Here is a 27,687-nt window from a genome sequence, read left to right as displayed (position 1 = left end):
GAACCTTTAGACATCTTCATACTGTATCTTCCTACTTACATAGTCATGGTCTTTATTAGTTATGACTTCCTGTGGGTTGTTTTATCATTTCCCATGGTAAGTTATACCACTCAGGAGCTTTTTTTTTATCTTCTCATGAGTTTAAAGATGTAATTCATTTGGGACTGTTACGTGTTTTATTAAGATCAATTTTTTGCTGTGCTGTTCAGTAAAACATGTCGCTTTGCCATTGATCTACGAAACTACAGCTACAGTGGAACATAAACTGGTTGTTTATGAGTGATGCAGTGACTTTTGTGTTGAGCATTTATGTGAGCGAGCATATTGGCTGCATGTAGAAGCAGACTTGTTTATTGGTTGTATTTCAATGTTAATAGACCTTTACTGTTTATGGAGTATAGGCCTGTTTGGCTGCTGTCCAATGGTAATTGAATTTTGCTTTTCTGTAAGGGGAAAACACCACTTACGCAAGAAAAGTGTCTCTGGATGTCATGAAGTATCTCCCACAGTCCCTTTTATTTCTGCTCTTTATCGTGTTTGCTTGCTACATTTTGTCTTCTCCCTCTGCTGCCCTCCACACTCTTTATGCTGCTTAGTTGTATTTGCCCCAAGGTCTGTGTTATTATAGTGTGTATATTATAGAACTGTATTATAAGAGTCTTCTAAATTATGATTTTTGAGTAATAATGATGATTGGAACGATTGAATAACAGTACTATGTCTGTCTGTATATTTGTTGTCCTTTTCTCTTCCCACCTTCTTCAGCTGCTGGGTGAGCTGCTCCATGAAGGCCAGCCCATAAGTGTTGGCTTGTCACCCGAGTCTGGCCAAGGAGGTCAGTGGCTGGCGTCTGTCACACACCTTGTCAGAGAATCATCTGTCACCGACGTCACTGTGGTTCCTGTTGGAATCTCCTATGACTGCGTGCCAAAGACCAGCAAGCAGGTGGATGAGAACACTCACGTAATCTCGAGCAGTACATCAGGGAGCAACAAGAGAACTGACTCGACTGTACAGTGTCATGTCAAGTCGGTGCATAGAGAAAGAAAACATAAAAGCTTATTTTTTCTTTATTTTTTTTTCACAATAACACAAACTACAAGGCAAGGTTACCTTTATGTGGCTGAAAATAGCCTTCTTTAATTTATGTTCTGTTGACATGTTTCTATCGTATAATGAAAAATCGGAAACATTATTTATTCCATTCTTGACTAGTTACTGAAATAACACCTAAAATTGTGTCTGTCAGTCTCTGTTATGATAATGGTGGGCAGTGCATTAACTAAATTGCCATAAAATGCTGTCCACCTCCCCTGCCTGCTTTACTTTGATTCACGTTAACTCTCACAGGTTGGATTAGGCTCTGTGCTGCTCTGGCTGTGCTCTTCACTTTGGAGGAAGTCGAGAGGAAGCGTGAGAATCCACTTTGCTCAGCCTTTTTCGCTGAAGGTGAACATCTACAGTAATCGAATGAATGCATCAATTATTTTCCCACATGTCTTAAGCTCTTAAAATAATGTAAATTTTATCATGTTCAGAATCACCATTTATGTAGGGGAATAGAGAAAAATATTGGCCGCTTTTCTTATCAATAGAGAAACCAAGGACGAGCCTTGATTAAACTAACGTTGACCAACTAAAACTATTAACCACAAAGCATGAACAGCTCGCACAGTTAATTATTAAACAAAATTGCTTTTAGCTGATGATCCCTAACCTGAACGATCCACGATCTCTAAAGTTGGGGTGTTAGCTAGTTAACCCTTTTATTAGTCAGTACCAACAATTAACACAGGCTAGCTTCAGCTGGATGTTCACATGAGTAGATCAATATGTTCCCATTTTGTTCAAATACATTTTTGCATCCAGAAAATAATCTCGCGATCAATGTTTTTGCATGTTTTGCTGCGTAGGAGATGTGCACATTAGAAAGGTGGACAGTGGATAAATGGCGCCCCCTACAGGACGTGTTGCTGCCTGTTGTTCTCAAAAAAAGGTAATCAAACCCCTGCATCCCAAGTTCTTATTTTGTATATGAACAAACCACGCTACTGTTTGATTTGTGTGTTATCAGGCATCTGTGAAATTGGAAAGTTATCCTCTTTTAAAGTTTCCCTAAACCCTGAATCTGGGTGCAAGTTCTGATGAGGGTTTGATCCTCTCAGACTCGGTTAAATTACCATCACCATCGCACAGTGACAAAAGATAGTAGATTGAAAATAACATCCTCACTCACTCCCGGCACAGTATCTGACAAGCAAAGAGGCCTGTCTTAATCGTTCTGAGAAGAGGATCCTGATAAACAGCTTGAGTAAAAGAGATGGGAAGTGATAAATGAAGAGACAGTCAGAGAGATGGAGATTGGATTGTAATCAAACTGCACTTGCATGTGTATCTCAGCATTATTTTGCTCCAGCTCTTAATATTGTGTGTACTCAGTGAGTCCTCTTTCTCTTTGTTCTTTGCTGCTTGAGGTTCAGCTTTGAAACTCTATCACTGGCCTTACAATACAATACCAAGAGCAAAATAATGAGATTATACTTATTTCCAGTGAGCACTGTCACCATCTGTCTTGGTTATTACAGCTACACTGCTGCTGCTTCTCTGTACACATGCACAGCAGAGATTCAGGGCAGAAAACAGCGACTAAAATGCTGACTCACTTTATAACTAAAACCCTTGAAACACATAAGAAAAATGAAGTTTTTGAGCCCTTTCCGGGTGCGTAAACTGAGATTTACTTAATTAGTTCCAGACCTTGCCTTCAAATTCAGGTTACTGTAAAACACATCTAGCCCAGGGTTTTTTTTTAATCACCTCCAACACACACACAGACGCACACAAACACATAGTCAATAAAATTTTACAACTGTGATCGTTTTTAGATTAACACGATTCCTTGAGGCTTTAGTGGAACGTGCAGTATTGAAGAAGTGCGAGGATCCGCTTTACAGTGCGCAGCTCATCAGTTTGAGGAGGTCCGGATTTACGGTGCAGTTCGGGGTTATTCCATCATTCCCTCGAGATCCAGCTGTTAGTTTGGATGAGGATGTCAGCGGACGGCCATTTCTCTCCAGAGAAGTTGATTTGGGTTCACATCGAGGATCTTGCTGTCCTACTCAAGGACATCCAGAGATTGGTCCCTAAGCCACTTCTTTATCATCTTTGCCGTTAGGATTGTTTGTTTGTTGGAAAGTGAACCTCGGAGGAGGTCCGGAGTCTCCACTTACCCTGACGCTGTTAATGAACAAAATTTGGGATTGATAGTGGGACAGTGTTTCCTTCAAATATGGCACTTTGAACTAAGATCAGAACCTTCTATCTCGGTTTCATCTGACCAGAGAGGGTTGTTGCCATTGTCTGAGAGTCCTTCAGATTACACCTGTGCTTCGTATTCACTCTGACACGCACTGTAAGACCTTCATTTACCACCTTAAAGAACAAGAGAAATGGGGGACAACAGAGCTAAAGTTCACGGCTCATAGCAAATGGTCTGAATACTTATGTTAGTGCAGTATTTATTCTTTTTCTGAGTTCTTAGAGTCTCTTTTTACTTTGTAATTCTCAGTTATTTGTTCTGGCAAAAGCTTTTAATTGCTTTTGTTTTAAATGACCCAAAAGTAGATAAGAGGAGCTGGTTGGGAGAAGCAGCTTGACGTTCAGCTCTGAAAGGTAGTTTGTGCTCACATAGACAAATTACACAGCCCCTCTCCAACGCGGAGCTGAGCCATGTCGTTTATTCGCTCTGAGAGGTATCGTTGAGACAAAATGACATCCGGGAAAAACAACCAGGCATCGACCAGCGACAACACTACACAACTTTTGTTTCTGCTCCAGTGTGGAATAACAAATTAATCATCAACAGTGGAATAGTCAGAGCATTTCTCTATTGTTTTAATATCTGTGCACGTGGGATTAAGTTGATTACAACCACTCACCAATCTACTAGCTGGTCCCTCTGTTATTAATTTTTATGGGATCGTAAATGACTAATTGTGGTTGATTATAAACCAATATTTCAGAGAGTTTACTATAATTAAAATCATGCTTTAAACAGACAAATAAATATAAAAATGACTTGTAAAACTGAAGCAAGGAAATTTTCACATGGTTTTTATATTAAAATATAACATATTTAAATGTTATTAAAAGAAGTCAGATTGAAGGTGTTTCGTTGGGTAGAGAAACGGGAAATCTAATTTACCCTGACATCATTGTTTCACTTTGTTTTTCTCAAGGATTGATAGCGGGTTTGGGCGGAGGAGGATGTCATGGCTTCTGCCCTCTTCATATTATCCATCTGAACTCCAAGAACCCACTCAGCTGGAGAGAGACCGCCTCGTCGCAATCATCCTCCATCTTATTTTTTGTGTGTCTTATTGTGTAGATCCGCCGAAGCATAAATCTCGTTTGGTGATTCATTCTGAATGATTTTTCTGTAGATAATTCATGTTATCCACTCTTCAGCCGCAACCTCCTGCACGGCTGTGATGTCAACCAGTCTGGTGTCCAGTCTTCTGCTCTACAGACACCGCAAGGCAAGTTTTAACCGTCCCCGCGTTTGCTTGGTTGCTCAGCAGTTACTCCCCTCAGTGCTAAAACCCGCCTCTGCTCCCCATCAGTGCTACAGGAGGCTCATAAACACAATGAGTTTTCATGCTTGTTTCTTGGAGTGCAACAGTCATTTTATGAGTCGTGCCCACCTGTCTAAAACCACCAGATCTCACTTGAGGATCAACTAACTTTCACGTCCGTGTGCTCCTCAGGGCGTGAGTGTTTCTGTCCTGTGCCGTGATGTGGTCTGGCTCACAGAGGAGGTTTTGTTCAGGAACAAAGACGTTGGTTTCGGAGGGAGCGTGACGCACGTTGTCCATTATGCCCTCTCTCTGCTCGCCCCTCACCTTCTCATCGCTGCAGCACCTACTTGGTTGGTTTTCTCTAAGAACATGAGAGCTCTACTATATTGCTCATAAAAAATCTCTTTATTCTGTGAAACCTCTACTCCACTTTCCTCCTTTTTTCTCTTTTGGTTCCTCTCCCCCAGGAAAGACCCTTTCATTGCTTGTCATCCATCCCTCGCTGCCACGCTGCACCTCAGCAACCAGGCCAACATCATTACCCACACCTTTATTTTGGAAGCTGTGGGTGGTGAGTGATTTTTCATGCATGGGCAGAGCGACTATATTGTGTGGGCGGCCTTGACTGTGGCTTTAAATGTTCGCCATCGAGTGTGAAGATCAGTTTGTATATTTAAATCATAGACAAGCAAACTTTCCACATTCCACATCTTAATTTTTGCAAGCTGTCTTCATTCAGTCTTTACTATGACAAACCAAGCTTATATTTTCCATTGTTTTGAATTAGGAATCTCTTTTATTTTATGCTCCATAGCTAAAGAGAGATCTAACAGAATATAAAGAATGACCTCTAAGAGTGTGCTGTGTTCCTGGGAACATGACGTTGCCAGGCTGCCACTGGGGTACCGAGTGTGTTGGGTACAAATATGTGAAGTGAAATGAGGACTTGAATGCACCACAGCCCCATTTCATTTTGCAGCTAAATACATTTAACACAGAGTTTAAGAAAAAGGTCAGGCGACTATTGCTAACACCCAACATACTTGTTTTTCCCAAATTCATGCATTGTATGTTTGGCTTTTACTCATATATACAATCATGACTGCTTATTAAAAATGTTTGTAGAATCAGTTGATCTGTTACCATAGTTATAAAAACAGCCTATGAATTGGAACCCCAGATCCCAGGCTGAAGTCCATTTACACAAATGCTTCAAACATGGGTTGTGGAATTGGTCGTTTTTAAAAATAGGCCTAAAAGTGCCAAGAATTGAAAGAAATTCTGGTGAGGTTTGAGCTTTTCCCCTCTTTCTCTGTGTGTCTCTGTTTATTATTAGCATGTGCGGTGTCAGCCATGCTGTGCGAGGTGGTTGCTAGTGGCGTCAGCAGCAGCGTGAAGAGCGGCGGTGTTGATGGGGAGAAGGTGAAAGGTGACATGGACTTTGATGTGGTGCTTTGTCAGTCGGAGCTGATAGAGAGAGCTCTGCAGCTCTGCCATCTCCTGCCTCCAGGCTTCTTGCCAGTAGGTTTGAATTCCTATCACAGCAGCCACACACAACCTTGTGTCTCACTCAGTGGATGCTTAATAGAGCCGAACGGCCCTTCATCCTGCTCTGCTGCCCGTATCTTTGGAAGAAAGGGGGTTCAGATCTTTGTACTTCATCTGTCCATGTCTGTGTAAGGGCACCTAGAGTACGTCCTCCGACTGACTTTTAAGCTCCCAAAATCTCATCCAGCCTCTCTTTGTCTACCTTTTGTTTCAACAGCTCCTCCTTCTTGTCTCTGTAGCTGAAAGCTATGGGTTTTACCCCTTACTCCTGCTGCCAAGTTCTTATTCTCCTCCTCAGATTCTTCACTACAACATGCTTTCTGGCTGCTGTCGGCAGTCTTCTTAGAAATGTGATGGGCTGACAGTGTTTTTTTGTCTGACCCTGTCTCACCAGTGAATATCTCCACCCCTCTGTCTCTCTCTTCAGCCCTGTCAGTCATCTCAAAGTTTCGCTTTGGATGCTGTTGAGAGTTTGGTCCGCTGTGGAATCCTTGTTATGGAGGAAGTAGGAAAAATTTATATTTATTTCTCTACGTTACTGCATAATTTAATGTTGTTCACTGTTCAACGTCTTTTCCATTTGTATTTCAGCTGAAACACTCAAAACAGTAGAACATTCCGAATTCAACATTATAAAATAAATCAGAAGGGAAAGAAGGCAAGCAAATAATGCACATAAAAAGCTTCAACACTTTAAACCAACCAGGAGGTGTAAAACCACAGCTAAAATAAGTCAAACTTCCTAAAGTCGGGCGGTCCTCTGCAGTAATCCCATGTTTGAAAGACAGATTTAAAAGAAATCACTGACTGAGCTGCCCTCATTGCCAATGGCAGATTGTTCCAGAGCCTCGGGCTTCTGACTACGAATGTGTTCTGTTTAGTTTTCATTCAGGCCTCAGAACCTGACAGAAGACCTCAGCTCAAGAATCTCAAAGTACATCCCAACGGCATTGTGCTCAGAGGTCTGACATGTAGCAAGGTGCAGACCAAGGACTGTAAAAATATTCACAAGTATTTTAAAATGGGTTTAAAAAGGCTGGAATGTGCACAATAAGAATTTAGCTCTTAGTTCACCTGAAAACTTTTTGAATTTTGCACAGTCTGTAGTAATAATATTCCCTTCTCTTTGATCGTGGCAGCAATTGGAGCAAAATTGTTTATTATAATCACAACAAACTTGTGAGAAAAGGGCAAATTCAGTCTGAGTCCCCCGCAGAAAACAGGTTAAATAAGTTCTCAATTTATTTGAACTTTCTTAACAGACAAGTTGAATAAGAGACAGCCACCATAAACATTTTCTGCCAGATGAAGCAGACAATATGAGCTTCGTCCTGAAGATACACCCATGGGGATGAGTTAGCTTCAGAGTCTAAATTAGATTTTCAAAAGAAGGCCGTTTGTTTTGCAAAGAAACATAAGTTGAAATATTGTTTCCTGTTTAGATCGCTAGGAATGTTCCCATTTGTGACACCTGGAATAAGGATGGGATGCTGAAGTGGAGCACCAGTGATGACCCTTATCAGAGTGACTCTGACTGTGACGAGCAGGAGCAGCATTCCTACAAGGTACACAGCAAATCTCTGCTGTCTTGTCCTCAACAGACGTTCATCGATGTTAACGCAGGCCCCATAGGCACAAGGTCTTCCAAATCCGTAGCTAAACGCTTCCCCGTAATGATCCGTGCAGACCACCAAAACGCTGTAGTACGCGTGGCCGGCCAGTAGGTGGCGGTAACGTCCTCGGAGCGTTATTTAGGCACGTGATCACAGCAGGGAACATTTGCAGAACGATGACCATTATAATGGCAAGAAGCAAAGTTTTGCAGTTGACCATGAACTTACTTTGAGGAGCAACCGAAACTTAACGTAGCAGAGAACGTAGATTAGGAGTGATTGTTGCTACGGTTCTTCTTCTACTCTGTGGCGTTCTTCTATGCCTACATATAATCTACCAATACTGGCGCAAGCTCACTTCCCGTCAGCTGCAGTACGATCCATTTTCCAAACGGAATAAAAGTTTTGCACTTTCATCTGAAAACTAAGCCTTTCACCCTAAAGTGCTAAGGGGTGGATCACATAGGATCACTGAGCCACGTGTAGCTCATAAGAGGGTGTTACAGTATTCCACTACGCCAGCTTAAGGAGCAACAATTGAACAGTAATATCTCTCATTACTGTTCTTTAAACCGTATGCAGGCTGCAAAATAGGAACAGTCCCGCCATGAATAGCAGTTTTAGACCAAGCCTGGATGTTACGCAAGAGCAAAATAAGCTTTATGTTGGTTGACCTTCCAAAGATAGCATCCAGGGTGACAGCCCACAAGGCATTTTCAAAAATATCAAAAACATCACATGAGAAGCACTTTGAAATGGCTAAATCTCCATTACAAAAGCAGTTACGAGGATGAGCAGCATAACCTGAATGCTAATTGACTCGTATGTGACAAATGAAGGACTTGTTACTCTCATGACTGATGTATTTCATTATTATTTATTTTGCTTCCTGCAGAAGAATTGTGTTTCCTTTTTAAATCAAGGTGGCCAAAGGTTTCAGTCAGGATCCGAGCTCTCCTGCGTGCTAATGCCAGGACTAACTATTCATTGGATGATGTCATGTGGGTTTTGAGCACATTAACGTGTTATTTTGTGACTTTGATACTGTACATGATGAGCGACAAAATGTGTCTTATGTAACTGCACCTTTTGAAACACAAAATCATTTCCCCCCCACAAATGTTGCATGATTAACATAGAAAACTCTTTTGATAGAAGTGGTATTTTGCCCCATATATCCTCGATGTTAATTGGACAGAACCCGTCTCCTCCTGGAGCAGAATTCCATGCAGCGGAGAGCAAAGCGCTGGCAAACCCCAGCAGCCCATAAATTAAAATCCCTGGACTAGCACCAACATTTAATTGTTTTCCTTCTGGGCAGATTGTCCGTCCGCCAGTTATATTAAGATCCAAGCAGTAGTTTTAGCGTAGTCTTATGAATTCCAGCTGCTGCTGGACGACTCCTCCACGCAGGTTCATTTCTGCTGTTTCCACCACGTTGGTTTTCTCCACTGCTTTCAAATTCTGTATGTTGAGGCTTGAACATGCTCACAGTAATTAAGTTAGCCCGTCAGTGAGCACTCATTAGACGCTGGAATGTCCCCGTTCGCGGCGTCCAGCGGCACGAGGACGAAGCTTGGACGGCCTGAAAAGGGGCCGATCGACCTCTTCGGTTGCTCAGATTGTTCTTTCATCCCTGACCTTCTGTCCTCGGTGCTCCCGCCCTTGTGCCATTTCCGATCACTTTGTTCTGCCTCCGCTTCCCCAGATAAGTCAGCCAAGCCGATGTCCGGAGATGCTCCTCTTCCTCTGCAACATGCTCGCTGCTCATCTGAGGGCGCTGTGCTGGACCACTGCTGGGCTGGAGCTTTCACACACACCTCTGCCGAGTACGTGCACCACATGTAAACGCCGGTGTTTCGGTCACACAGTGAGGCGTTCACTGTCAGGACTTTCTGCCGCTGCAGCGACTGCTTCCAGTGCACGTTTTTGGTCACACTTTCTCTCCCTACACTGCAGGAGCAGAGTTTGTCGCTCAGGTACTCTCCCACCTGTGTGACACGGCAAATAAAAAGCAACAGCACTACGGTGAGCTCAACATGGCATCTCCTCAAACTGTCTCTCCCTCAAACACACACACACACACACATTTCTTTGTGTCATCAGAATCTCGTCACTTTACTCACTGATTCAGTCTTTCTTCAAGACAAACAGACCAGCACCTTCTATTTAATAGAAAACAGCCTTTGAATTAAAATGACCCCCTTTGCTAATGTATTGGCAGAAAGTTTCATCAGCCATGCTGGTTAGGGCTCTTCTGCTAAAACAAACCTTTCTTCCAGCAGTACAGTTTGTTCCTTTGATATATGTTTGACTTTGTGCAATATGTCCCAGAGAGCTGCTCCGAGGAGGCGGCACATAGTGCTGTAAGAACTCTGATAGACCTGGGGGTGAGTGGCAGCTTTTATGTGAGTGTGTGAGTGTTTGTAAATCTGTCAGCGTCCGGAATACTGAAGCTGGAACCAATCCCACCCCCATAAATATTAGATTTTATTCATAGAAATAACTGATTTTTATGGAAATAAGTGGCAGGATGTGAGGGTCAAAAGTAATATAGTTTTAAAATGAGATTTAAGGACTTGCTCTAAATATAATAAAATAAAAGTTTTATTTGTAATTTTGAGCGACTTATTTAAAGTCACAGATCTGGGGAGAATATCCATGCTAACGTCTATGTTTGATTCCAAAACTGTCGCATAAAAGCAGATGTTGGGACGTCTGAGGAGGAGGAGCGATGTGATGAATGGAAATCAAGATTAAACAGTTAAATTCCATCTCCCCAGAAAATGTTAAATAACCTGTCAGACAAGTGCTGAACAAGTAGAAATGGGGGGCCTGTTCCAGCAGTCAGAACTGTGACGGATCACAGAGCCCAGATGGGGATCGATCATTTGTCCCGTTCCCTGCTGCCGATCACAACCGCGCCGGGATCAGAACCGGACCTGATCCTTCCGGAAGAATAACAGAACAGCGCGATGTAGTACAGACGGAGCTAAAGGTCAGCAGGGAATCCGCACCCAGAACCAACGACGCCCCCCGCATCAGCAGCCCATCCGTCCGTGCCCGGTGGATCCAGGCGTGCACCAGTGTGGCCAACACCAGTGGTTGGTCCATGCATAAAACATTAAAGAGCCTTTCTGCATAAAATCAAGTCCTGACAGCGGCCTTGAAACGTGAGCCTGGTTTTTGCAACGGATGTGGATCCCTTCTGCTTCGTCAGGCCTTTTTAAGGGCACGATGCAGCCACAACATTGGAGCTGCAGTTGTTTTCACAGCAGTTTTGGTGCCGGATTGGGGATTTTGGAGGTGACCCGACGAGAAAAGCACTTGTAAAGAGGTGATGAGGCCGGATAGAGCCGTACAGTGATGGATCATCAGGCTGCAGAAGTTCCCAAGTGGTTTTTCTTTGTGCCAGAGCGGAGATAACCTCTCTCTTATTTCATTGGCACAGACCTGCAGGGAACTTTAAAAAGCAGCTTGTTTATCGAATATTGGAGAAAATACGCTTTGATGCTGTTTTTTAAAATATGTATGTACGGAAATAAACATCCTGCTCCGGGTTTACAAGTCTTTCAGCAGAAGGCAGCCTCCTGGGTGTCCTCTCAACATCAGCAGTTGGAAACAGTTGCTAGTTCTAATCCCTGATGCCAGGCTGCCTTGAATGTTAAGATTTTCGGCTCGAATCCTGGGAAACTTCAGCGTAGCCATCGCCATAAAGAAGAAACGACAACGGTGTTTGGAGCTCCTTTGTTTTTAACTTTTATGTCTATACTCCCTCTTTTATATGTCCTGGAGCAGCAAACTCCCACCTGAAAGATAAATGTTTAGAGCCGTAATTACTGAATGCAACGCGTTGTTGCATGGACGTCTCCTCACAGGGCTGTTTCTGTTACCTTTAGGTCCTATTGGAGGAGGCTAGGGAAGGAGATGGTGCCATGCTGGAGGTCAGTCCTCTGTTCCATCAGTCTGAAAACAGGCTGAAACTGACCCGCTTCATCTCACAGTACCTTTACAATTAAAGCCTGAGGCTTTTTTTCCGGTCTTGCCTCTAATGCTGTCAGAAACTTGTGTTACGAATTCAAATGGCTGAAATGCATTTATGTTAATAGCAGCACATTTTGTATTTTTAGTGCTGAAACTCGTTTTTCAGGCATTTATAAAAGTGTACTTTGTGTTTTTGAGTTAGAGCCATAAATGTTTGTAAAGGGAATGTTGAGCTCAGCTCAGTTTTTTTCCTAGTTAACTGCGATCAAGGAACTTTGCTGCCACCCAGTGGCGGGATCCGTGTACTGTTGTATTTCCTCACTCCTAACTGGATGTTCATTTAAAGCTCCCAGATCAGAGCAGGTTTGGAGTTCAAAAGTGAGTTTAGTTCTTTGAAATGTTATATTCTTTGTGGGTTTTGTCTATGTTTTTCTTCAATCCACAGCTCAGAGAAGCTGCTCCAGGCCATTCAAGCTGGAATAAAAGTCATTGTGCGCATGAAAAATGTCTGGAGATCAGAATACTTGGCAAGCAATGTGAGGCCAAAAACACATTTAATCATGTAACTGTTATTTATTTATTTAGTGCCGACGTCCACCCAGGGATTATTAGTATTCAGACAGATTTTCAGGTCAGGGATTAAACTACTTTGTTGATTATGGAGCCCAGGTGCTCTATCTGGCACTCCACCACGTCTCCTTTCTGAAAGAAAGAACAAAAAAGCCTTTTTATGTTCTCTATAAGGGCTGTTCAGAGGCTTTATAGATTACTCTGAGATTAATACCTGTGAAATTACCTTAAGATAGACGGGAGGTTTCCTGAAGACGCCGACACCCGGAGGAGTGCCCGTTAGGAAAACATCACCGGGAGTCAGCGTGACAAACCTGACGGGCCCAAACACAACAGAGGTCAGAGTTCAGGAACAGAGTAGCCTGTCCTGCAGAGCCTCCCTAATGGCTGTGCATAACTGCTCATTTCTCCCCTGTTCATGGAACCTATGCATTTTATGCTCATTTAAAGTCGGGTTGGAGCTTGAGGCAGCAGTTTTGATTGTGCATAGGTCTGACATTGTCAACATGAAGTCAGATGAGAGATGGAGACGCCTTCCAGCCATTAATCCCAAACTTAATGCCCCCGCCTGTCACAGCGCTGCAGGGCCTCCGATGAAGCATGTCATTCCAGCCATTTGCTGGCACAATGCTCCTTTTGAAAAATGCCACCAGACACCGATTTGCATATTTCCTTCAGTGGAAACTGGCGGTGTCACCTAAAGTTCCCCGGGGATACGAAAAGTTTGATTTATATCACGATCGTCTGAATGAGGGTGAAACCAAACCCCAGAGAACCTACTTGGAGACCCAGGAAACCAGCGCTTCCGTCTTGAAGATCATCTGGTCAGTGTTGCTGCTCTGGACCGACTCTCCATTAACGAGGCAGCGGAGAGCCAGGTTGTGAGGATCTGGGGGTGAAATGATCCCTGTCACTGTCTACTTGTCTGTAGTGCTCCAGGACCCCCACCGCCACCTTGATCATTCATCATAATTCACTTGGATCATATTCAGAGGTTTAAATTAACGACTCATCACAGCTCATCGCACCAGAGATGCAGATGAATGAACAACGCCGCGGTCTCTCACCTTTGATCGCGTCGGTGGTCACCAACGCGGGGCCGAGAGGACAGAAGCTGTCGAAGGTTTTTCCCAGCAGCCACTGCTTCCCGTTGCGCTTCATCTGCCAGTCGCGGGCGCTGACGTCGTTGGCGACCGTGAAACCGGCGACGTAGGAGAGGGCGTCTTCCTCCTGAAGGGCGAGAATGGAAAGACTGCAGCACTCCCCCCTCACAAGAGCGGGTCAGAGGTCGCGCGGCCATGCCGACCTTGATGTGTTTTCCTCTTCGTCCGATCACAAACGCCAACTCCACCTCCCAGTCCACCTCCTTCAATGAGAGGAAGCAGCGAGCACATCGGTATCCCGGCAACACACCACACGGCAGTTGGTCGGGAGGTGTGTGACAACTATGTGGTGCAGTATATGTGAAAATTTACATTTCTGCAAACGTGAAGAGATACAACTGGGAAATATTGACTATTTGCACAATGTGGCAGTAAAAGAGAAAAGTTAAGCAAATTGTTTCAAATAAAATCACCTGCAAATGTGCGCATGCATGTCTGGTGCACCTATTGAGCATAAATCAAGCTTCACATTTTTACATTCAGTCATATTAATGCTATTTTAACCACAAATTTGGGTCATTTAAAGTCAAATGTTAATTAAATTTCCACGCTTTAATGGCTTGGAGATTTTCTCTGGCTCTGGGTTTAAGTTTTAGAAAGCGTAAAAGTTCAAACCAAAGGCGTTGTTTTGCCTTTTCACCACTGGGTGGCGCTTCAGCCCCGATACCGCCGATTTGCATCAGCTGCTGGATCAATCCCGGAAAACAAATTTTAAGTGATTTTAGGCCCGGATTTTAAAGGGTCCCGCCCACAAAGCCCCCCATCGAGCCGCTCTTGGCCTCACCTCGCTCTCTGAGGGCAGGATAATGTCATCGTACGGGCCTGTGATGGCACTGGGGAATTTGCTGAAGATAATTGGCTCTTTGGGAATTGGGGCATTCTGCTCCAAGCAGTGATCCCGGTAGTTCATCCCCACACACACCACCTTCTCTGGGGCCAAAACAGGAGCCAGCAGCTGGATGTGTGATCGCTCCAACACAAACTGCCCAGACGACAAGGCCCTAAGGAAGCACGAACCCATGTGAGGAGACGCTGCGTATCCACTGAGAATAAACCTTCATTCCAGATACCTCTCTGCACACTCCAGACCCTGGTCTCCCAGCTCCAGTAGCTCTTTCATTGTTGATGGCATGGAGGGGTCAAAGGCCTTCAGGTCCACCACGCCGAGCCCCTCACCTTGCTCCACTCCCACTCTGATGCCCCCGCCGTCACCGAGACGATGAAACTGTACCAGACGCATCGCCGCACTGCTCACAGATCGCCACAGCAGCTTCCTCGGTTTATTATGATTGCGGTTATTGAATAAACTCCTGACGATGCCGCAACAGTGAGGACGAAGGAGCATCGGGCAATGACAGAAAGGCTGGAAGGTTCAACAGTACAAAAAAATGACAGAAGCACAAAGTACACAATTTGTTGAGTAGGGCGGAACTAACTGGATCCACAGTCCACACGCCAGCAAGTGTGAACCCAAAGCTCGCTTATTCAAAGCCTAAATACTGTTTTGGTAGATATGCTAATGTAAAAATGCACATTTCTATTAGCATTCAATATTTCATTTAGATAGTTTCATGGTATTATGGTGTAATCTATAGTGAGCTTGAGGGAGCTTCATTTGGAGCCTCCTGAGCTCTGCTTCTCCAGGATAGACATTCGGAGGCATCACTTTCAGGGGGGGGGGGCTCTCTGAGGTGAGCAGTGGCATAAATTTAGGATTAAAATAACTACATTCTGTTTTTGTAGCGTTTGTGGAAGAGGTATATTAAGGGAAGAGAAGCCGCATACGCGTGTGTCACAGGTGTCCTATATTATATCCCATAAGCACGCATGCGTTTATACAAAATCCTAAATTCATTTTTAGTGTCGTTGTGAAGATTTGGCCAAGACTGAGTAGGTCAGAAAAGAGGAAGGAAAAGACAAGAAGAGCAGAGTGACCTCTGGACCACATCCCCCACACTTTAAAAAGGTTGCATCTCCCCTGCGTATACATGTACAGATATATCTATAGCTACAGACAGAGATTGCATCATCGTGGGAGCCAGAGAACACTGTTATCAGACGTTATCGACTGACCCAAAAGTTGAAGCGGCGTTGGGCCGCGCACCCAAACAGACACGCATGGAAACAGTAAACCACAGCTGCTAACTTCTGCCTACCTGCTGCTCGACCTGTATATTTGCAGTGTCAGTGTTTTTCTAAGGCATTTAAAGACGATCTCGACACGGTAACAAGCACTGAGAAACCAGCACAAATGTCACTTAACTTGTGGGTTAATATTTACCTCTTACTCTGCACCGAAAACGCAAATAATACTACTTCCGGTTTGTAGCTCACAGTTTCATTAGGTCAGTCGAGATAATTCAACTAAGTGAAAGATTTTTATGCATAAACTAGTCATTTTTATTACAATTATTACGTCAGTGGTTAAACTCGATTGTCTTTATAGATATATTTATTAAATTTGATTTTTCTATTCCTCCAAGAAACTACAATTCCCTCCTGTATCTTAAAAGATGCGTTCCCGTACAATAGGAATGTTATGAATCCATTTAGCGTTTCGTCCTTTGAAATCATTATATCATTATATTTAACACATATTGACGTTTGATGAAAATGTGCTAATCAATCTAGAGGATAAAACTGATATTTTTCTGTTTTTGTGGCAAAGACCCTCGTCAAACGTGGCAAAATATAACGTTTAAAAAAGAATGGCGATAATTACGATCACGACAAAGACGCGAATGCAGCACGAGTGGCACTTGGATGTCATGTGATCAGCCGAGGCGGAGGAAAGGTTTGCAGTTGTCTGCTGTTGTCTGTCTCTTTCTTCGAAGAGACACCGGTGGAACAAGTCCACGATGTGCACCAGGTGAGACGAAACGGCTGCTTAAACACGAATTATTTCATGCCGAATTTATTTGGTTGATTGCTGGTCTCATTTTATGACACACTTTTTGGCGGAGTTTTATTGTGACGTGTATTCGAAATTACTAGTGTCAACTGGACTATTTAAATGTGTGATTATTATGCACACGGCTCTTTGTTTTATTATAGGAAAACATGGTTTGAATTGGTGAGTGGGGGAGAAATGATCTCTTGATGTAGCAGTTCAGGTCTGATTTCTTGTGGAGTCAGTTTCCTCCTAATTCCCACAAAATATTTTGTTTCTCTTTCACTTCATACTTCGTACTGCCTGTCTTTAATTAGTTCGTTTCCGTGTCGTGTAATCTTATTGTCTGCTGCTACAGTGGACATTGCTCTGCAGAAATGCTTACTAGCACGATTTTTTATTCATTTTGTAGTGAGACAAGAAACTGACCCTTCACACTCCGTCAACACCTTGAATTAGCATAGATCTCAAAGGTCTTAGAGGTTAATGTACAATCAGGAACCATCTCTGTTCAAACCGATGTGTCTTCCTGGCTAGAAATGCCACTATTTGACATTCATGGAGAAAATACACATTGCCTTTTTGTATTTCTGTGTCCAGCGTCCAGCCTACTGAGTGGACCACTGACTTCAAGAACCAAAAGTAAGCACGCAGAGAGATTGTTTTGCATTCTGGTCATTTGAATGGTTAGTGAGAGGATGGTGTTACTTTTCTTTTCAGTTTTGATGGCATTGTGTTGGTGACCCAAAGCCATGACACACTGCCAGCTGAGCTGGAGAGTCTGAAAGCGCCCCTGCAGGACTACAGCTCTGTAAGTCATTTCCCTGTAAAATACACAACATGTTTTCTATACCTTCAACCATCTTCGTCATGGCTCTGTCTCAGAATTGCACAGGAAGAGACCTGATCTCCTGATAGACTTGGTTCTGTCTCTTTCTAGGTGGACAGCGGGCTGGGAGAGGATGTGGTGGTCTTGAAGGTCCCAGGTCTCCCTGGAAACCGCCTGGTCTTTGCCTCCACTGGCCCTGTAAACCGTGACTATGACGATATCAGACGTTTTAGTGACGCGGCAATCAACGGCATCAAAAGGTCTGCAATGGCAGGCCTTTTTTCTATTGTCCAGTCTACCTTTTAGAGCTTCACATTTACGGTCCAAGTCGTGTTTCTTTCATTTTTTGACTTCCAGGGCCCTGAAAGCTGGAATGCAGCGGCCACTGTTGGTCTGCCCTCCACACAAGGACTATAAAAACAGCAGTCTGGTGGCTGCACTCGGGGCTCTCCAAGCACTCTACATGGTAAAAAATAATAATAATTCAAAGTTATTCAGCTGTCTGGATTGTATTTGAATTTGGATTAGCCAGTAATAATGTCCTCATACTCTTGTTTTTTTTCTTCTTCCACAAAAGCCCCTGGAGATTAGAGAGGCCCATATAAAATCCAGTGAATACAAGGTGTGTGTTTTGGGGCTGTGGGCAGCACAGGAGAAAGAGGGGAAAAGCCTTGTGAAGCTGGCTGATGCTCTGGAGAGTGGAAGGTGGGTGGGATGACCGGTGCCCTGCTTAGGACGCCCGATCTTGTCTCGCCTCAGCCTCTGTGCTTTGTCCCGTCTGCAGACTCGCGTGTCGTGACATTGGAGGCTCAGACCCGGAGCGAATGGCTGCTCCGCGTGTGGCTGAATATGTGGAGGAACTCTTTAAGAACAGCCCTGTGAAGGTAGCACGAAGTATTCTAATGTGTGCAAACAAAAAACAAAAAAAAAAAGTCAGTTACTTCCTCAAATGCTTGAATAATTAGTTAATTTTTAGGTCGATATCGTGAGTGACCTGAAGGTTCTGGAGAAGGAATATCCATGCCTGGCTGCCGTCAACCGTTGTGCCAACGGTAGGACGTTGTTTGGACCCCTGATTATAACTCTCTTCACACGTTCTGCACTTCCTGGTGCGATTAATTCTTCCTCCTGCAGCTGTGCCTCGTCATCAGGCCAGAGTTATCAAACTGCAGTACTGCGGAGATGGACCCATCCAGAAGACACTCATGCTGGTGGGAAAGGTGAGAAGGGTTCGAGACCTTCTGCCGAGCGCGGATCTGAGCGTGTCCGGATCTCACCGCTCGTGTCGCTCTGGTTTCCTGCAGGGCATCACCTACGACACCGGCGGGGCCGACATCAAGGCCGGAGGCTGCATGGCCGGCATGCACAGGGACAAGTGTGGCGCTGCAGCCGTTGCTGGCTTCTTCCAGGTAATTCCTAAAATAAAGGAGAAGCGAGGTCACATGTTACAAGGCGACTGCTGTGAGGGCATAAGACGCATCGTGGAAGCTCACTATCTTTCTTGCTAGGTTTTAGCCAAGCTGAAGCCTAAACATCTGAAGGTCGTGGGATCGATGGCCATGGTGAGGAACAGTGTCGGCGCAGGTCAGCGGGATCTTCTTTTCACCACGTTTTCATTCACATTTTCATATTTTCCTGACGTCGGTGTGTGTGCGGGTGTTTTTTTTCTCAGACTGTTACGTGGCCGACGAGCTGGTGGTGTCTCGCGCGGGTCGCAGAGTAAGAGTTGGGAACACCGACGCTGAGGGACGGATGGTGATGGTTGACCTGCTCTGTGAGATGAAAGAGAAGGTTTGTAATAATCCCAGGCCTTCAGTACTTCGGTCATACTCTCCATAATTTGCCTCCCTCACTTATCTATGTGCGTGTGTGTGTGTGTGTGTGTGCAGGCATTGAGTGTGACTGCTCCTGAGCTCTTTACCATTGCTACTCTGACTGGTCATGCTATCAGAGCAATGGGCCCCAACTACTCCGTGAGTACCATAGAAACGCAACGCTTTCAATGATTTGGGGATTTTTCCACTGTACGTTTTTCACGCGCAAAGATTAAGCAAAGCATCTATCTCTTTTTTTCCTAAATCACTCCTTTATAGATCATTATGGATAACGGACCGGCCCATCGCAACCAAAATGCTGCTGACTGGCAAAAAGGTGAAGGGGAAAAAGGAAGTGCAAAAAAAGAACCATCTGCAACAGCTGTTAGCTGCAGCCTGCTTCCCTTTAAATAACTTTAATGTATTTTTACAAGGAATGTTTTTACATTCAAAAAAAATTTGAGACATATTTTCAATCAATTTTTTTACAGTAAATGTTTAAATTCAGTTCATGGTCAGTGGTTCTCGATTGTTACTCCTCTCATTCAATAGCATTGTTGTTGTGTGTTTCCGTGTGTGTGTGTGTGTGTGTGTGTGTGTGTGTGTGTGACCATCCTGAGTGCAGCTGGTGAGGTGTTGGGAGATGTTTTTGAGATGTCCAGAATCAGACGAGAGGACTACGAGTTCCACAAGGGCAAGTCTGAGTATGAGGACATTTTGCAGTGCAACAACCTGCCGTCCTCGGCTACACCCCGAGGACATCAGACCCCTGCAGCTTTCCTCATCATGGCCTCAGGACTTGACAAGGTGGGAACACGTTATCAAAGTAACTTATGTAAATTAACTTGGTCCTTTCTGTACTTAAATTCCTTTTTGTATTTTTTCACAAACTCCAATGCAGCACGGCGTGGACTCTACGGCACCACTGCCATATTCCCACATTGACATCGCTGGGTCCAGTGGTCCTTTTCCCGGTGTCCCAACAGGAGCCCCGGTCATCACCATGGCAACTAAATACATCATGTCTGGGGAGGTCTAAATGAATCGCTCAGATATAAACATCCTAGTGTCAGCGGTCGGTGGCAACTAATTTCGGTTACCTGCTACTAACAAATCAGCTTTTTTCCCCCTTCATATTTCCAGTTACGTTAGACATGATTCATTTTCACAAACATATTGTCAATCATAAGGTTTTACATCATTTGGTCCACCACACCCTGTCTTCTGCTTTACTGGCCTGAATAAGTATGATACTCAGGGGTTAAATGGGAAATTTTAAAAATCTTTGAAATGTACGTGTAACAGAATGGGAATGACTTTCTGATATGGTTCAGTGTATGTCTTAAACTACGAGCTCCTCGGTGACAAATAAAGGAAACTACATTTGCAAAAGGACTGACTTTTTATCTAATTAGAATAGCTGAATAAAAAAAATAAGCAGTTGTGTTCCGCCTGCCACAATCGGTGCACCTATAAACAATCAAATGTTGTTTCCAGATTTAAAATCTGCTCTTCAGTTATGAACAAACGTTACCCAGAGGGCCTTGCGTTGCGCATAAGATGTTTTCATAAAGAACATAAATGATAATTACACTCGACGTTTTGTATATGCCTCCAAAATGTGTTTAATATTTGTGATTATTCACACAAATCCATTACCGAATAATGCAACAGTTATATTGCTCTCTTTGCTAAATAATTTTTAAATATGGCCGTGACGTAGTTATCTTTTAGCGGGTGAACGGATACGGAAATGACGCCATTGAGCAACCCATTAAAAGGTATAGTTTGCGCGCGCTCCCCGCTTAAACCTCACTCCGCTGCCTCCTGTCCTTCTTCTCTTCTTACTCTGTCAACTCGTATCACACAAAGAACCAAGTTCTACCTGCATCTTCGTCACTGTTCCACTTGGTGACATCGCAAGCGAGACTTCCCGTTTCGAAGGGGTGAAGAAAAGCGACAGAGGTTCTTCGTTTTATTCGGCAGTAGGAACACTCAACAGACACCATGTTTGAAGCTCGCCTGGTCCAGGGTTCTATCCTCAAGAAGGTGTTGGACGCTCTGAAGGATCTGATCACGGAAGCCTGCTGGGATGTAAGCTCGTCCGGCATCTCTCTGCAGAGCATGGACTCGTCTCACGTCTCCCTGGTCCAGCTCACCCTCAGGCACGATGGCTTCGACTCGTACCGCTGTGACAGAAACCTCGCCATGGGGGTGAACCTCAGCAGGTGGGACTAACGTTACACATCGCTTTTATGTTCTAATATTGCTTTACTACAGGTCAGCCTACGTCGATGTGTTCTGTTGTGATGTCGTTTGGCTTAATAATGGAGGATCTGTTGACTAGTGCAACAAGCGTATTTGACGGGGCAAGTTGTTCCCGTGTAGTTTGACCCACTGCAGAACTTTATGTTTAAATGTTTGCTTTGGTCTAGCGTCGTTGGGTCGTTGGCTCTGTACGTTGTCTTCTGGTAACAATAAAGTATTTCGTTTCGAGTGGCTGCAGCTCACAAAGAGTGGCCATTTTGGCGGTTCTGTCCGGGCATGTCCCTTCTGAGTTCCCATCGTTATCCTTAAATAAGTGGGGAAACCACGGGAGCTGCCCGCCCTTGTATGTACGCATGAAAATCGTGATTTACTGTAGTTTCACGGTTTGAGAAATAAATTTCGAAAGAGTTTTGTAACCGCGCCCTGACGTCACTTGAGCGCCAGATCGTAAGCAGTCTTGGCGGGAATTGGGCGACTTCCGCTTCCTCCTCATCGGTCTCCCCCTTTGTAACTAAACACCCCTGGTATAAAAACCGAAAAAATAAATGAGTTGCAGTTGTGTACGTAATATATGTGAATTGCAGTGTTGATAGATATTTAGTGAAAGTGTTTCTTTTGTGTTAAGTCATGCTGAATTTCCCTTTTTTGTCATTATGCAGCATGTCAAAGATCCTGAAATGTGCTGGGAACGAGGACATCATCACACTCAGAGCAGAAGACAACGCAGACACACTTGCTCTTGTCTTTGAGACCATAAGTAAGTTATTAGTGTTACGGACACTTTCTGTATTTTTAATCCTTTAACAAACTCTTTGTTTGGTCTCCCAGATCAGGAGAAGGTGTCTGACTATGAGATGAAACTGATGGACCTTGATGTTGAGCAACTTGGAATCCCAGTAAGTAAAAGACTGCTTGTATTTGCTGTCACTTTTATGTGCGTCCCCGTTTCTGATCTGTCCTGTCTACACGCTGTTCAGGAGCAGGAGTACAGCTGCGTGGTGAAGATGCCCTCCGGGGAGTTCGCCCGTATCTGCCGCGACCTGTCCCAGATAGGGGACGCGGTCATGATCTCCTGCGCCAAAGACGGAGTCAAGTTCTCTGCGTCAGGAGAGCTGGGGACCGGAAATATCAAACTCTCCCAGACCAGCAACGTAGACAAAGAGGATGAGGCGGTGAGTTGGCTGGAGACGACGGAGACCGTCTCTTAGTTTACACAGTTTACCAACCATGTTGGTGACTTTGGTTTCGGTCCAGCTTTGGCAACGTTAGACCCTTTATCACTTGTCTCCCTTTTCTGTAGGTTACAATTGAGATGAATGAACCAGTTCAGCTGATTTTTGCCCTCAACTATCTGAACTTCTTCACCAAAGCAACTCCGTTGTCCAAGACAGTCATCCTCAGCATGTCGGCTGATATCCCCCTCGGTAAGACGAGATGAACAGCATTTGGTTAGAGTATGTTTCAATAGCTTTAATGGTCTTATAGTGCTATAATAGTGTTGTCAATGGCTTCCGTCTCTGTCTTTTTCAGTCGTTGAGTACAAGATTGCTGATATGGGACACGTGAAGTACTACCTGGCACCCAAGATTGATGAAGAGAATGCTTAAGGTGGCCCTAAACTGGGGGACATAGAGAAGTGCAGGCGGTTGGAGATCCTTGGTGATCAGATGATTGAGGTCATCTTGTAGGGCTGGAACTCTTCCTCTAACATGAGCAACAGTGGGATATGCGTGTCAACTTCTATCAAGGATCCTCTGGAATAGCGTGGAAGCTTCAGTTGAGTCAGCAGACCTCCGTGCTAACAGCCCCAGTGGAAAGTTCAGCACTTTTTTGCTCCGCATTCTCTATTTCTGCCCAATTTGAAGGAAGCATTTTTCAAATCTCGTGTGTAGATAATGCATTTGTAAATACTTATACCAGTTCAAATCTTGTTGTATTCATTGGTTCAGTCCAAAATAAATAAGTCAAAAAATGTTCCGTTTATAAAAGCGGCTCTCGGTCACTTTATTTTATTGTAAATCACTTTACTCTTGAAATAAGCTTTTTTCCCCCCAGTTAAATTGTTTTTCTGTGGTTTCAGCACAGCAGGACCAGTGACCTTGAATCAGCCTCATCAGAATGTTAACGAGGAGTCGACTAATAAACTGCCCAACCGACTAGTTTTGGTTTACAAAAAGTAATTACATACACTCATTATTTTCACGCAGATGGCAGAGAAGGATGCGTTTACCCTCAGTGTTTCCCTATAGCTGCAACTTGATATGTTACATATCAAATACACAATTATCTTAAAATTATGTTTCAGTTAAGTTAAAGTGTAAAGACATGCATTGATCTTGATAGTTTAAAAGTTCGCTCAACAATGTTAGAAGGGAGGATGTTTTTTCTAAGAACCTGAAATTTTAAAACAAAACCTATAAAACCATTGAGTTTAACTTCCAGATGAATGGAACATAGTGAAGATAACAATGTCACATTGAGAAAAATGTGATGCTGTCAGACTGATGATCACAATCTGAAAAATCACTAAATCTATTTTTCTGTCATTCTACACAGAATCACTGTTTTCATGACTTGTATGTTTCCAATTAATATTGTTATATTGTTTGAGCTTAAATGTTTAAAAAAGCTTATTGATTTAGATCTATTGATCAACATTGTCTTGAAATTGGACAGAAATATACTCAGTTTGAAACAGATGGAATATATGTAATATCTATTAACCGACTGGAGTCTCTTAAAATCCATTTTAACATCTACCGATCTAAAAGTCTCCCAATTACAAGATAGGCCGATGGCCGAGGAGTCTGTATCCGGAGTGACCATCTTCATATTTTACCTATCTGTGGAGAGTACCGGAAGTCCTCCATTGTATCTACTTCCGGCTTCCGCTTCCTCCACCAGCTGATTGCGACTGTTTGCAAACAGTCCGCGGGGAGCGTGCATGGTACCCGCTGCGTCACCTGCGGTCCTGTAGCTCCTCCACGATGGAGGGAAACGACGACAGCGACATTATAGAACACCACGTCGAGGAGGACATGGAGAAGAAAGAACCGAGGAGCCACGCGGCCTCCTCCTCGTTCCTGGACAGCGTCGCTCCGTCCGACAGAGACCCCCACAGCGGCACCCAGTCCTCCCACCGGCTGCTGGCCTACAGCGACGCCCTCATCTCCATCATCGCCACCGTCATGGTAACATACCGAGAGGCTCTGGCCCCGGTCCACAAGCTAAACATGTTACTCCCGCAAACATTTTGCCATGAATATTTATTTTTACATTTACAGATATTACCTGTTGCTCACACAAAGATGGAAGACACTGAGGTAAACGGTTGTAAACTGTATGCGATACGCTAACGGTACAAAGTAGTTACATTTTATATTTTAATTTATTTCGAGGCGAATACGTCCTAAATGCTTCTTTCTGACACGCAGGAGCTGCGGGAGAGCGTCCAGCTCCTGCTGACGACAAAAATCGCCGTTTACCTGATGACGTTTCTGATCGTGACCGTTGCCTGGGCCGCTCACATCCGGTGATTATTACGACCATTAGCCGCGACAACAGCCGATTCAAGGTGAATCATGTACACCTGCCCCTGTTCCCCAGATTATTCCAAGTGATCGTGCGCATCGACGACTGCCTGGCACTGCTGAACCTCGTGAGTAGAGGGGTCGGTGACGTCAGCGTGACGTCACGGGGGGTTGTGATGGCGCCGAAGGGAAATTTCCTTTCTTTTTCTTCTATTTTTGGCTTCATTTTGAAGGTCCCACACATGCAAGAGAGCTGAATTTCTGGGACTGACACGTGACCTGTCACCTGACGTTAGATGTAATTAGAAGGCTGAGAAATTTGCTAATGAATCTTTTCTCTTTCAGGCCTGCATGATGCTGATAACCTTCCTACCGTACACGGTGAGTCGCCGCGGCACTAAATCAAAAAATCTGTCCCGCACTGACCTTTAACCCTTTACGGCGGCAGTTCTCGCTGATGGCGACCTTCCCCGAGAACGTGCTGGGGATTTTGCTTTTCTGCGGCTGCGTGATGGTGATCGGCGTCATCCAGGTGAGGCGGCGGCCGTCTTTTGTCTCGTCCCTTCCCACCTGGCTCCTGATAACCCGGCGCCTGTCTCCTCCAGTCGGTGATCGTGGTCTACGCCTTCAGCCGCCCCTTCCTGCTGAACCAGCAGATCCAGATCTCGGAGAACCGGACCTTCTACAAGCACCACATCCTCAAAGTCATCATGCGGGTGCCGCTCATGTGCTTCATCGCCAGCGTCTTCTCCTTCATCTTCTTCCAGCTCGTCGGTGACATTTGCTGATGTTAGATTAGATTCAACAGTTGTTGGGAGCTGTCACATCGGTTTGTCATCGTTGCTGATGTCTGATTTTCCAGTCTTACGCCCTGTTGGCCATCGTCATCTTCCTGCCCTACATCTCCCAGTTTTTGAAGTGGTGTCGCGACAAGATAATTGGTGAGATGTGGCTCGTGCTGCTGGATAATAATAATAATAATAATAATAATAATAATGTCCTCCTGAACAGCTGTGTTCTGTGCCTCAGGCCCGGTGGAGCAGAGTCCGGACTCCGTGCTGTTTTACACGTACCTGCCCAATGAACCGCTCAGCAAAGATCGGGTGGAGGCTTTCAGCGACGGCGTTTACGCCATCGTAGCAACGCTTCTCATCCTGGACATCTGGTCTGTTCCACTTCTTCTCTCCTTTCCTGTAACACTGCAGGTACAGCCTCGATCCCCACCTAGTGGCGGGTTGTGGTAATGGACTAATCTGCTCTTCTTCGTAATGTTTGGTAGCAGTTTGTTTCCTCGTCATTAGACCAGACTGGCTGCAGACGGCACCGTCATTTAAGTTAACAGTTCAGGGGATTTAGCTAAAATTACCAAAAATCTCAGGAGTGTTTTAATCCCTTTCAGTGAGGACAACGTTCCAGACCCGTCCGTGGTGCAGAAGCAGTTTGGAGGCAGCTTGACGGCAGCTCTGCAGGACTACGGCCCAGAGTACCTCGCCTATTTTGGTTCCTTCGTCACGGTCGGCCTCCTCTGGTTTGTCCACCACTCCCTCTTCCTCCATGTCACCAAGGCAACGCGCTTCATGGGCCTGCTCAACACCTTTTCGCTGGCGTTCGTGGGAGGTCTTCCTTTAGCCTACCAGCTAACGCACGAGTTCCCTCAAAACTCTCACAACGAGTTGGAAGCCATTCAGATCAGCTGTGTCATTATTTTCTTTGCCAGTATTTTTCAGCTTGCTATCTGGGTAGTTGCTCTTTACAGTGAGCAAGAGAGCCTGCACCCTTATGTGCGTTATGGTGGTCAGGAGCATGTCTTTATGCTAGCTAAGCTCTCTCTGTACCCTTGTGTGGCTCTAGGAACATTTTTCCTCACATGTATCTTGAGTAAATTTAGTGCCCCGATTTTCCACTTGATGGAAATCACAGTGCCTTTTGCTTTCCTCGTGTTGAGGCTCTTGGTGCGAGTTGTTTTAGCTTTGCTGCGGCTCATTTTCTGTCCAGACAGACCTGTGCTGAGATCCATCATTGAGCAGGAGGATGAGGAGGTGAGGGGGACGCTGAATGCTTTGCTTAGCTAGATGTCAAAATATCCAGACAGCCAGATAACTCAAAGACCCTCCAAATACTAGATTATCATTCTCATGGGGAGGGTACAGGCAGGGTCCACCCCTGGATGAGTTGTATATGAGCACACCTTGCTCAAGGGTACCTTAGTGCTCATCAGTGTTCATTCCTTACATGGTTTGTCTGCACTGGGACTTGAACTGAGAACCCTCTGCTTGCCAGTTCAGGTCCCAACAGACTGAGCTATCTCCACCCACCCACCTAGTAAACTCGTTTGGCTAATATTTTCCTGCAAATATGCTAAGATGGGTCTTAAAGTCCCTACGGAGGCTGACATTGGAGGTTTTTCTTTGCCTTATCTGTAGCGTTAACCCACTCATGGCTCCGTCCACAATCAGATGCACTACATTTAAATACGTCCATCTTGTGTTATTTAAAAATATGTATTATTGTTGACAGTTTTTATGTTTTAAGCTACTGAGGTGAGTTTTATTTTACATGTTACTGTGAGGAAAATCCGTTCCGGCTCCCGTGTGTCATGTGACATTTGTCCAGGTGGGGTCGCTGTTTGACCGCCTCATCTCCTGAAACCTGCCGTTGTCGTTTATTATTTTATTATCATTTGAAGAACGTTAGTTTGTGATTTTGTGTGTTTGACACTGACTAAAAGGGAATTCTGAGATGCACTAGAACAGAAACCCGACGGGGTGGCTGGTTTGTTGACAGATGTGATGCTGCTGCAGATGTGTGTGTGTGTAAGTCACTTGTGTAAATATTACATTATTCTAATCCTAGAGCTGCAACCAGCCTTTGTTTTTGCCAATTAAAAACATTAATTGACCC

General features: G+C 44.5%; 5 protein-coding genes across 9 annotated transcripts in view; 4 read left to right on the top strand and 1 right to left on the bottom strand.

Moving 5' to 3' along the window:
- Nucleotides 1–12,131, top strand: part of gpat2 (glycerol-3-phosphate acyltransferase 2, mitochondrial) — a 32,864-nt gene extending 20,733 nt beyond the window's left edge. The window contains exons 11-24 of one of the 2 annotated variants that reach the window (XM_011615912.2): nt 766–945; nt 1,351–1,449; nt 1,914–1,996; nt 4,239–4,369; nt 4,468–4,538; nt 4,767–4,927; nt 5,045–5,148; nt 5,914–6,098; nt 6,553–6,630; nt 7,568–7,690; nt 9,447–9,567; nt 9,698–9,766; nt 10,073–10,128; nt 11,638–12,131. In XM_011615912.2, coding sequence (XP_011614214.1) covers nt 766–945; nt 1,351–1,449; nt 1,914–1,996; nt 4,239–4,369; nt 4,468–4,538; nt 4,767–4,927; nt 5,045–5,148; nt 5,914–6,098; nt 6,553–6,630; nt 7,568–7,690; nt 9,447–9,567; nt 9,698–9,766; nt 10,073–10,128; nt 11,638–11,757 — 1,581 coding nt within the window. In that variant the 3' untranslated portion in view covers nt 11,758–12,131. The remainder of the gene's footprint in view (nt 1–765; nt 946–1,350; nt 1,450–1,913; nt 1,997–4,238; nt 4,370–4,467; nt 4,539–4,766; nt 4,928–5,044; nt 5,149–5,913; nt 6,099–6,552; nt 6,631–7,567; nt 7,691–9,446; nt 9,568–9,697; nt 9,767–10,072; nt 10,129–11,637) is intronic. The other variant, XM_011615914.2, reaches the window with a different exon arrangement.
- Nucleotides 12,132–12,275: 144 nt separating this feature from the next.
- On the bottom strand, nt 12,276–15,801 carry fahd2a (fumarylacetoacetate hydrolase domain containing 2A). 3 transcript variants are annotated; one of them, XM_011615911.2, is made up of 8 exons: nt 15,737–15,801; nt 14,526–14,818; nt 14,240–14,456; nt 13,599–13,658; nt 13,360–13,522; nt 13,073–13,181; nt 12,519–12,606; nt 12,276–12,424 (listed from the first exon to the last, which is right to left on the bottom strand). In XM_011615911.2, the coding sequence occupies exons 2-8, from the start codon at nt 14,798–14,800 to the stop codon at nt 12,362–12,364; spliced, it is 975 nt and encodes a 324-aa protein (XP_011614213.1). In that variant the 5' UTR covers nt 14,801–14,818; nt 15,737–15,801; the 3' UTR covers nt 12,276–12,361. The 3 variants fall into 3 exon arrangements, with proteins under 3 accessions (XP_011614213.1, XP_003975109.2, XP_029685356.1); XM_003975060.3 differs by having other exon boundaries at nt 15,612–15,750; XM_029829496.1 differs by lacking the exons at nt 12,276–12,424; nt 12,519–12,606 and adding an exon at nt 12,613–12,989 and having other exon boundaries at nt 15,612–15,750.
- Nucleotides 15,802–16,205: 404 nt separating this feature from the next.
- LOC101076676 (putative aminopeptidase W07G4.4) lies at nt 16,206–20,380 on the top strand. The gene is made up of 16 exons (XM_003975061.3): nt 16,206–16,324; nt 16,946–16,987; nt 17,066–17,156; nt 17,286–17,434; nt 17,532–17,640; nt 17,752–17,879; nt 17,959–18,058; nt 18,151–18,226; nt 18,309–18,394; nt 18,479–18,583; nt 18,683–18,758; nt 18,847–18,965; nt 19,064–19,147; nt 19,268–19,325; nt 19,614–19,795; nt 19,890–20,380. The coding sequence occupies exons 1-16, from the start codon at nt 16,314–16,316 to the stop codon at nt 20,025–20,027; spliced, it is 1,554 nt and encodes a 517-aa protein (XP_003975110.1). The 5' UTR covers nt 16,206–16,313; the 3' UTR covers nt 20,028–20,380.
- A 375-nt stretch (nt 20,381–20,755) lies between these two features.
- pcna (proliferating cell nuclear antigen) lies at nt 20,756–23,244 on the top strand. The gene is made up of 6 exons (XM_003975062.3): nt 20,756–21,216; nt 21,916–22,013; nt 22,085–22,152; nt 22,234–22,428; nt 22,557–22,680; nt 22,787–23,244. Exons 1-6 carry the CDS (start codon nt 20,996–20,998, stop codon nt 22,861–22,863), a joined length of 783 nt encoding a protein of 260 aa, XP_003975111.1. The 5' UTR covers nt 20,756–20,995; the 3' UTR covers nt 22,864–23,244.
- Nucleotides 23,245–24,128: 884 nt separating this feature from the next.
- Nucleotides 24,129–27,647, top strand: tmem175 (transmembrane protein 175). Of its 2 annotated transcripts, XM_003975163.3 has the most exons (10): nt 24,129–24,447; nt 24,541–24,579; nt 24,691–24,788; nt 24,863–24,914; nt 25,132–25,167; nt 25,235–25,318; nt 25,392–25,556; nt 25,649–25,727; nt 25,816–25,951; nt 26,186–27,647. In XM_003975163.3, exons 1-10 carry the CDS (start codon nt 24,244–24,246, stop codon nt 26,856–26,858), a joined length of 1,566 nt encoding a protein of 521 aa, XP_003975212.1. In that variant the 5' UTR covers nt 24,129–24,243; the 3' UTR covers nt 26,859–27,647. The 2 variants fall into 2 exon arrangements, with proteins under 2 accessions (XP_003975212.1, XP_029685355.1); XM_029829495.1 differs by lacking the exon at nt 24,129–24,447 and having other exon boundaries at nt 24,544–24,614.
- The last annotated feature ends 40 nt before the right edge of the window (nt 27,648–27,687 follow it).

This window comes from Takifugu rubripes, chromosome 21, assembly GCF_901000725.2.
Source record: "Takifugu rubripes chromosome 21, fTakRub1.2, whole genome shotgun sequence".
NCBI lineage: Eukaryota > Metazoa > Chordata > Actinopteri > Tetraodontiformes > Tetraodontidae > Takifugu > Takifugu rubripes.
Note: the sequence above shows the minus strand (reverse complement) of the source record. Positions and strands in the feature narration are given on the sequence as shown.

What these genes read in the sequence shown, in the direction of transcription:
- fahd2a (XM_011615911.2), bottom strand. Translation starts at nt 14,800, where the DNA reads ATGCTCCTTCGTCCTCACTGTTGCGGCATCGTCAGGAGTTTATTCAAT. An exon ending in GGTCTGGAGTGTGCAGAGAG is followed by an intron (nt 14,457 to 14,525) that starts GTATCTGGAATG and finishes GTGCTTCCTTAG; the next exon opens with GGCCTTGTCGTCTGGGCAGT. An exon ending in GACCACCGACGCGATCAAAG is followed by an intron (nt 13,182 to 13,359) that starts GTGAGAGACCGC and finishes TTTCACCCCCAG; the next exon opens with ATCCTCACAACCTGGCTCTC.
- LOC101076676 (XM_003975061.3), top strand. An exon ending in CCCTGCAGGACTACAGCTCT is followed by an intron (nt 17,157 to 17,285) that starts GTAAGTCATTTC and finishes GTCTCTTTCTAG; the next exon opens with GTGGACAGCGGGCTGGGAGA. An exon ending in GCAATCAACGGCATCAAAAG is followed by an intron (nt 17,435 to 17,531) that starts GTCTGCAATGGC and finishes TTTGACTTCCAG; the next exon opens with GGCCCTGAAAGCTGGAATGC.
- pcna (XM_003975062.3), top strand. Translation starts at nt 20,996, where the DNA reads ATGTTTGAAGCTCGCCTGGTCCAGGGTTCTATCCTCAAGAAGGTGTTG. An exon ending in ATGGGGGTGAACCTCAGCAG is followed by an intron (nt 21,217 to 21,915) that starts GTGGGACTAACG and finishes GTCATTATGCAG; the next exon opens with CATGTCAAAGATCCTGAAAT. An exon ending in TAGACAAAGAGGATGAGGCG is followed by an intron (nt 22,429 to 22,556) that starts GTGAGTTGGCTG and finishes CCTTTTCTGTAG; the next exon opens with GTTACAATTGAGATGAATGA.
- tmem175 (XM_003975163.3), top strand. Translation starts at nt 24,244, where the DNA reads ATGGAGGGAAACGACGACAGCGACATTATAGAACACCACGTCGAGGAG. An exon ending in GCCTGGCACTGCTGAACCTC is followed by an intron (nt 24,915 to 25,131) that starts GTGAGTAGAGGG and finishes TTTCTCTTTCAG; the next exon opens with GCCTGCATGATGCTGATAAC. An exon ending in CCTTCATCTTCTTCCAGCTC is followed by an intron (nt 25,557 to 25,648) that starts GTCGGTGACATT and finishes CTGATTTTCCAG; the next exon opens with TCTTACGCCCTGTTGGCCAT.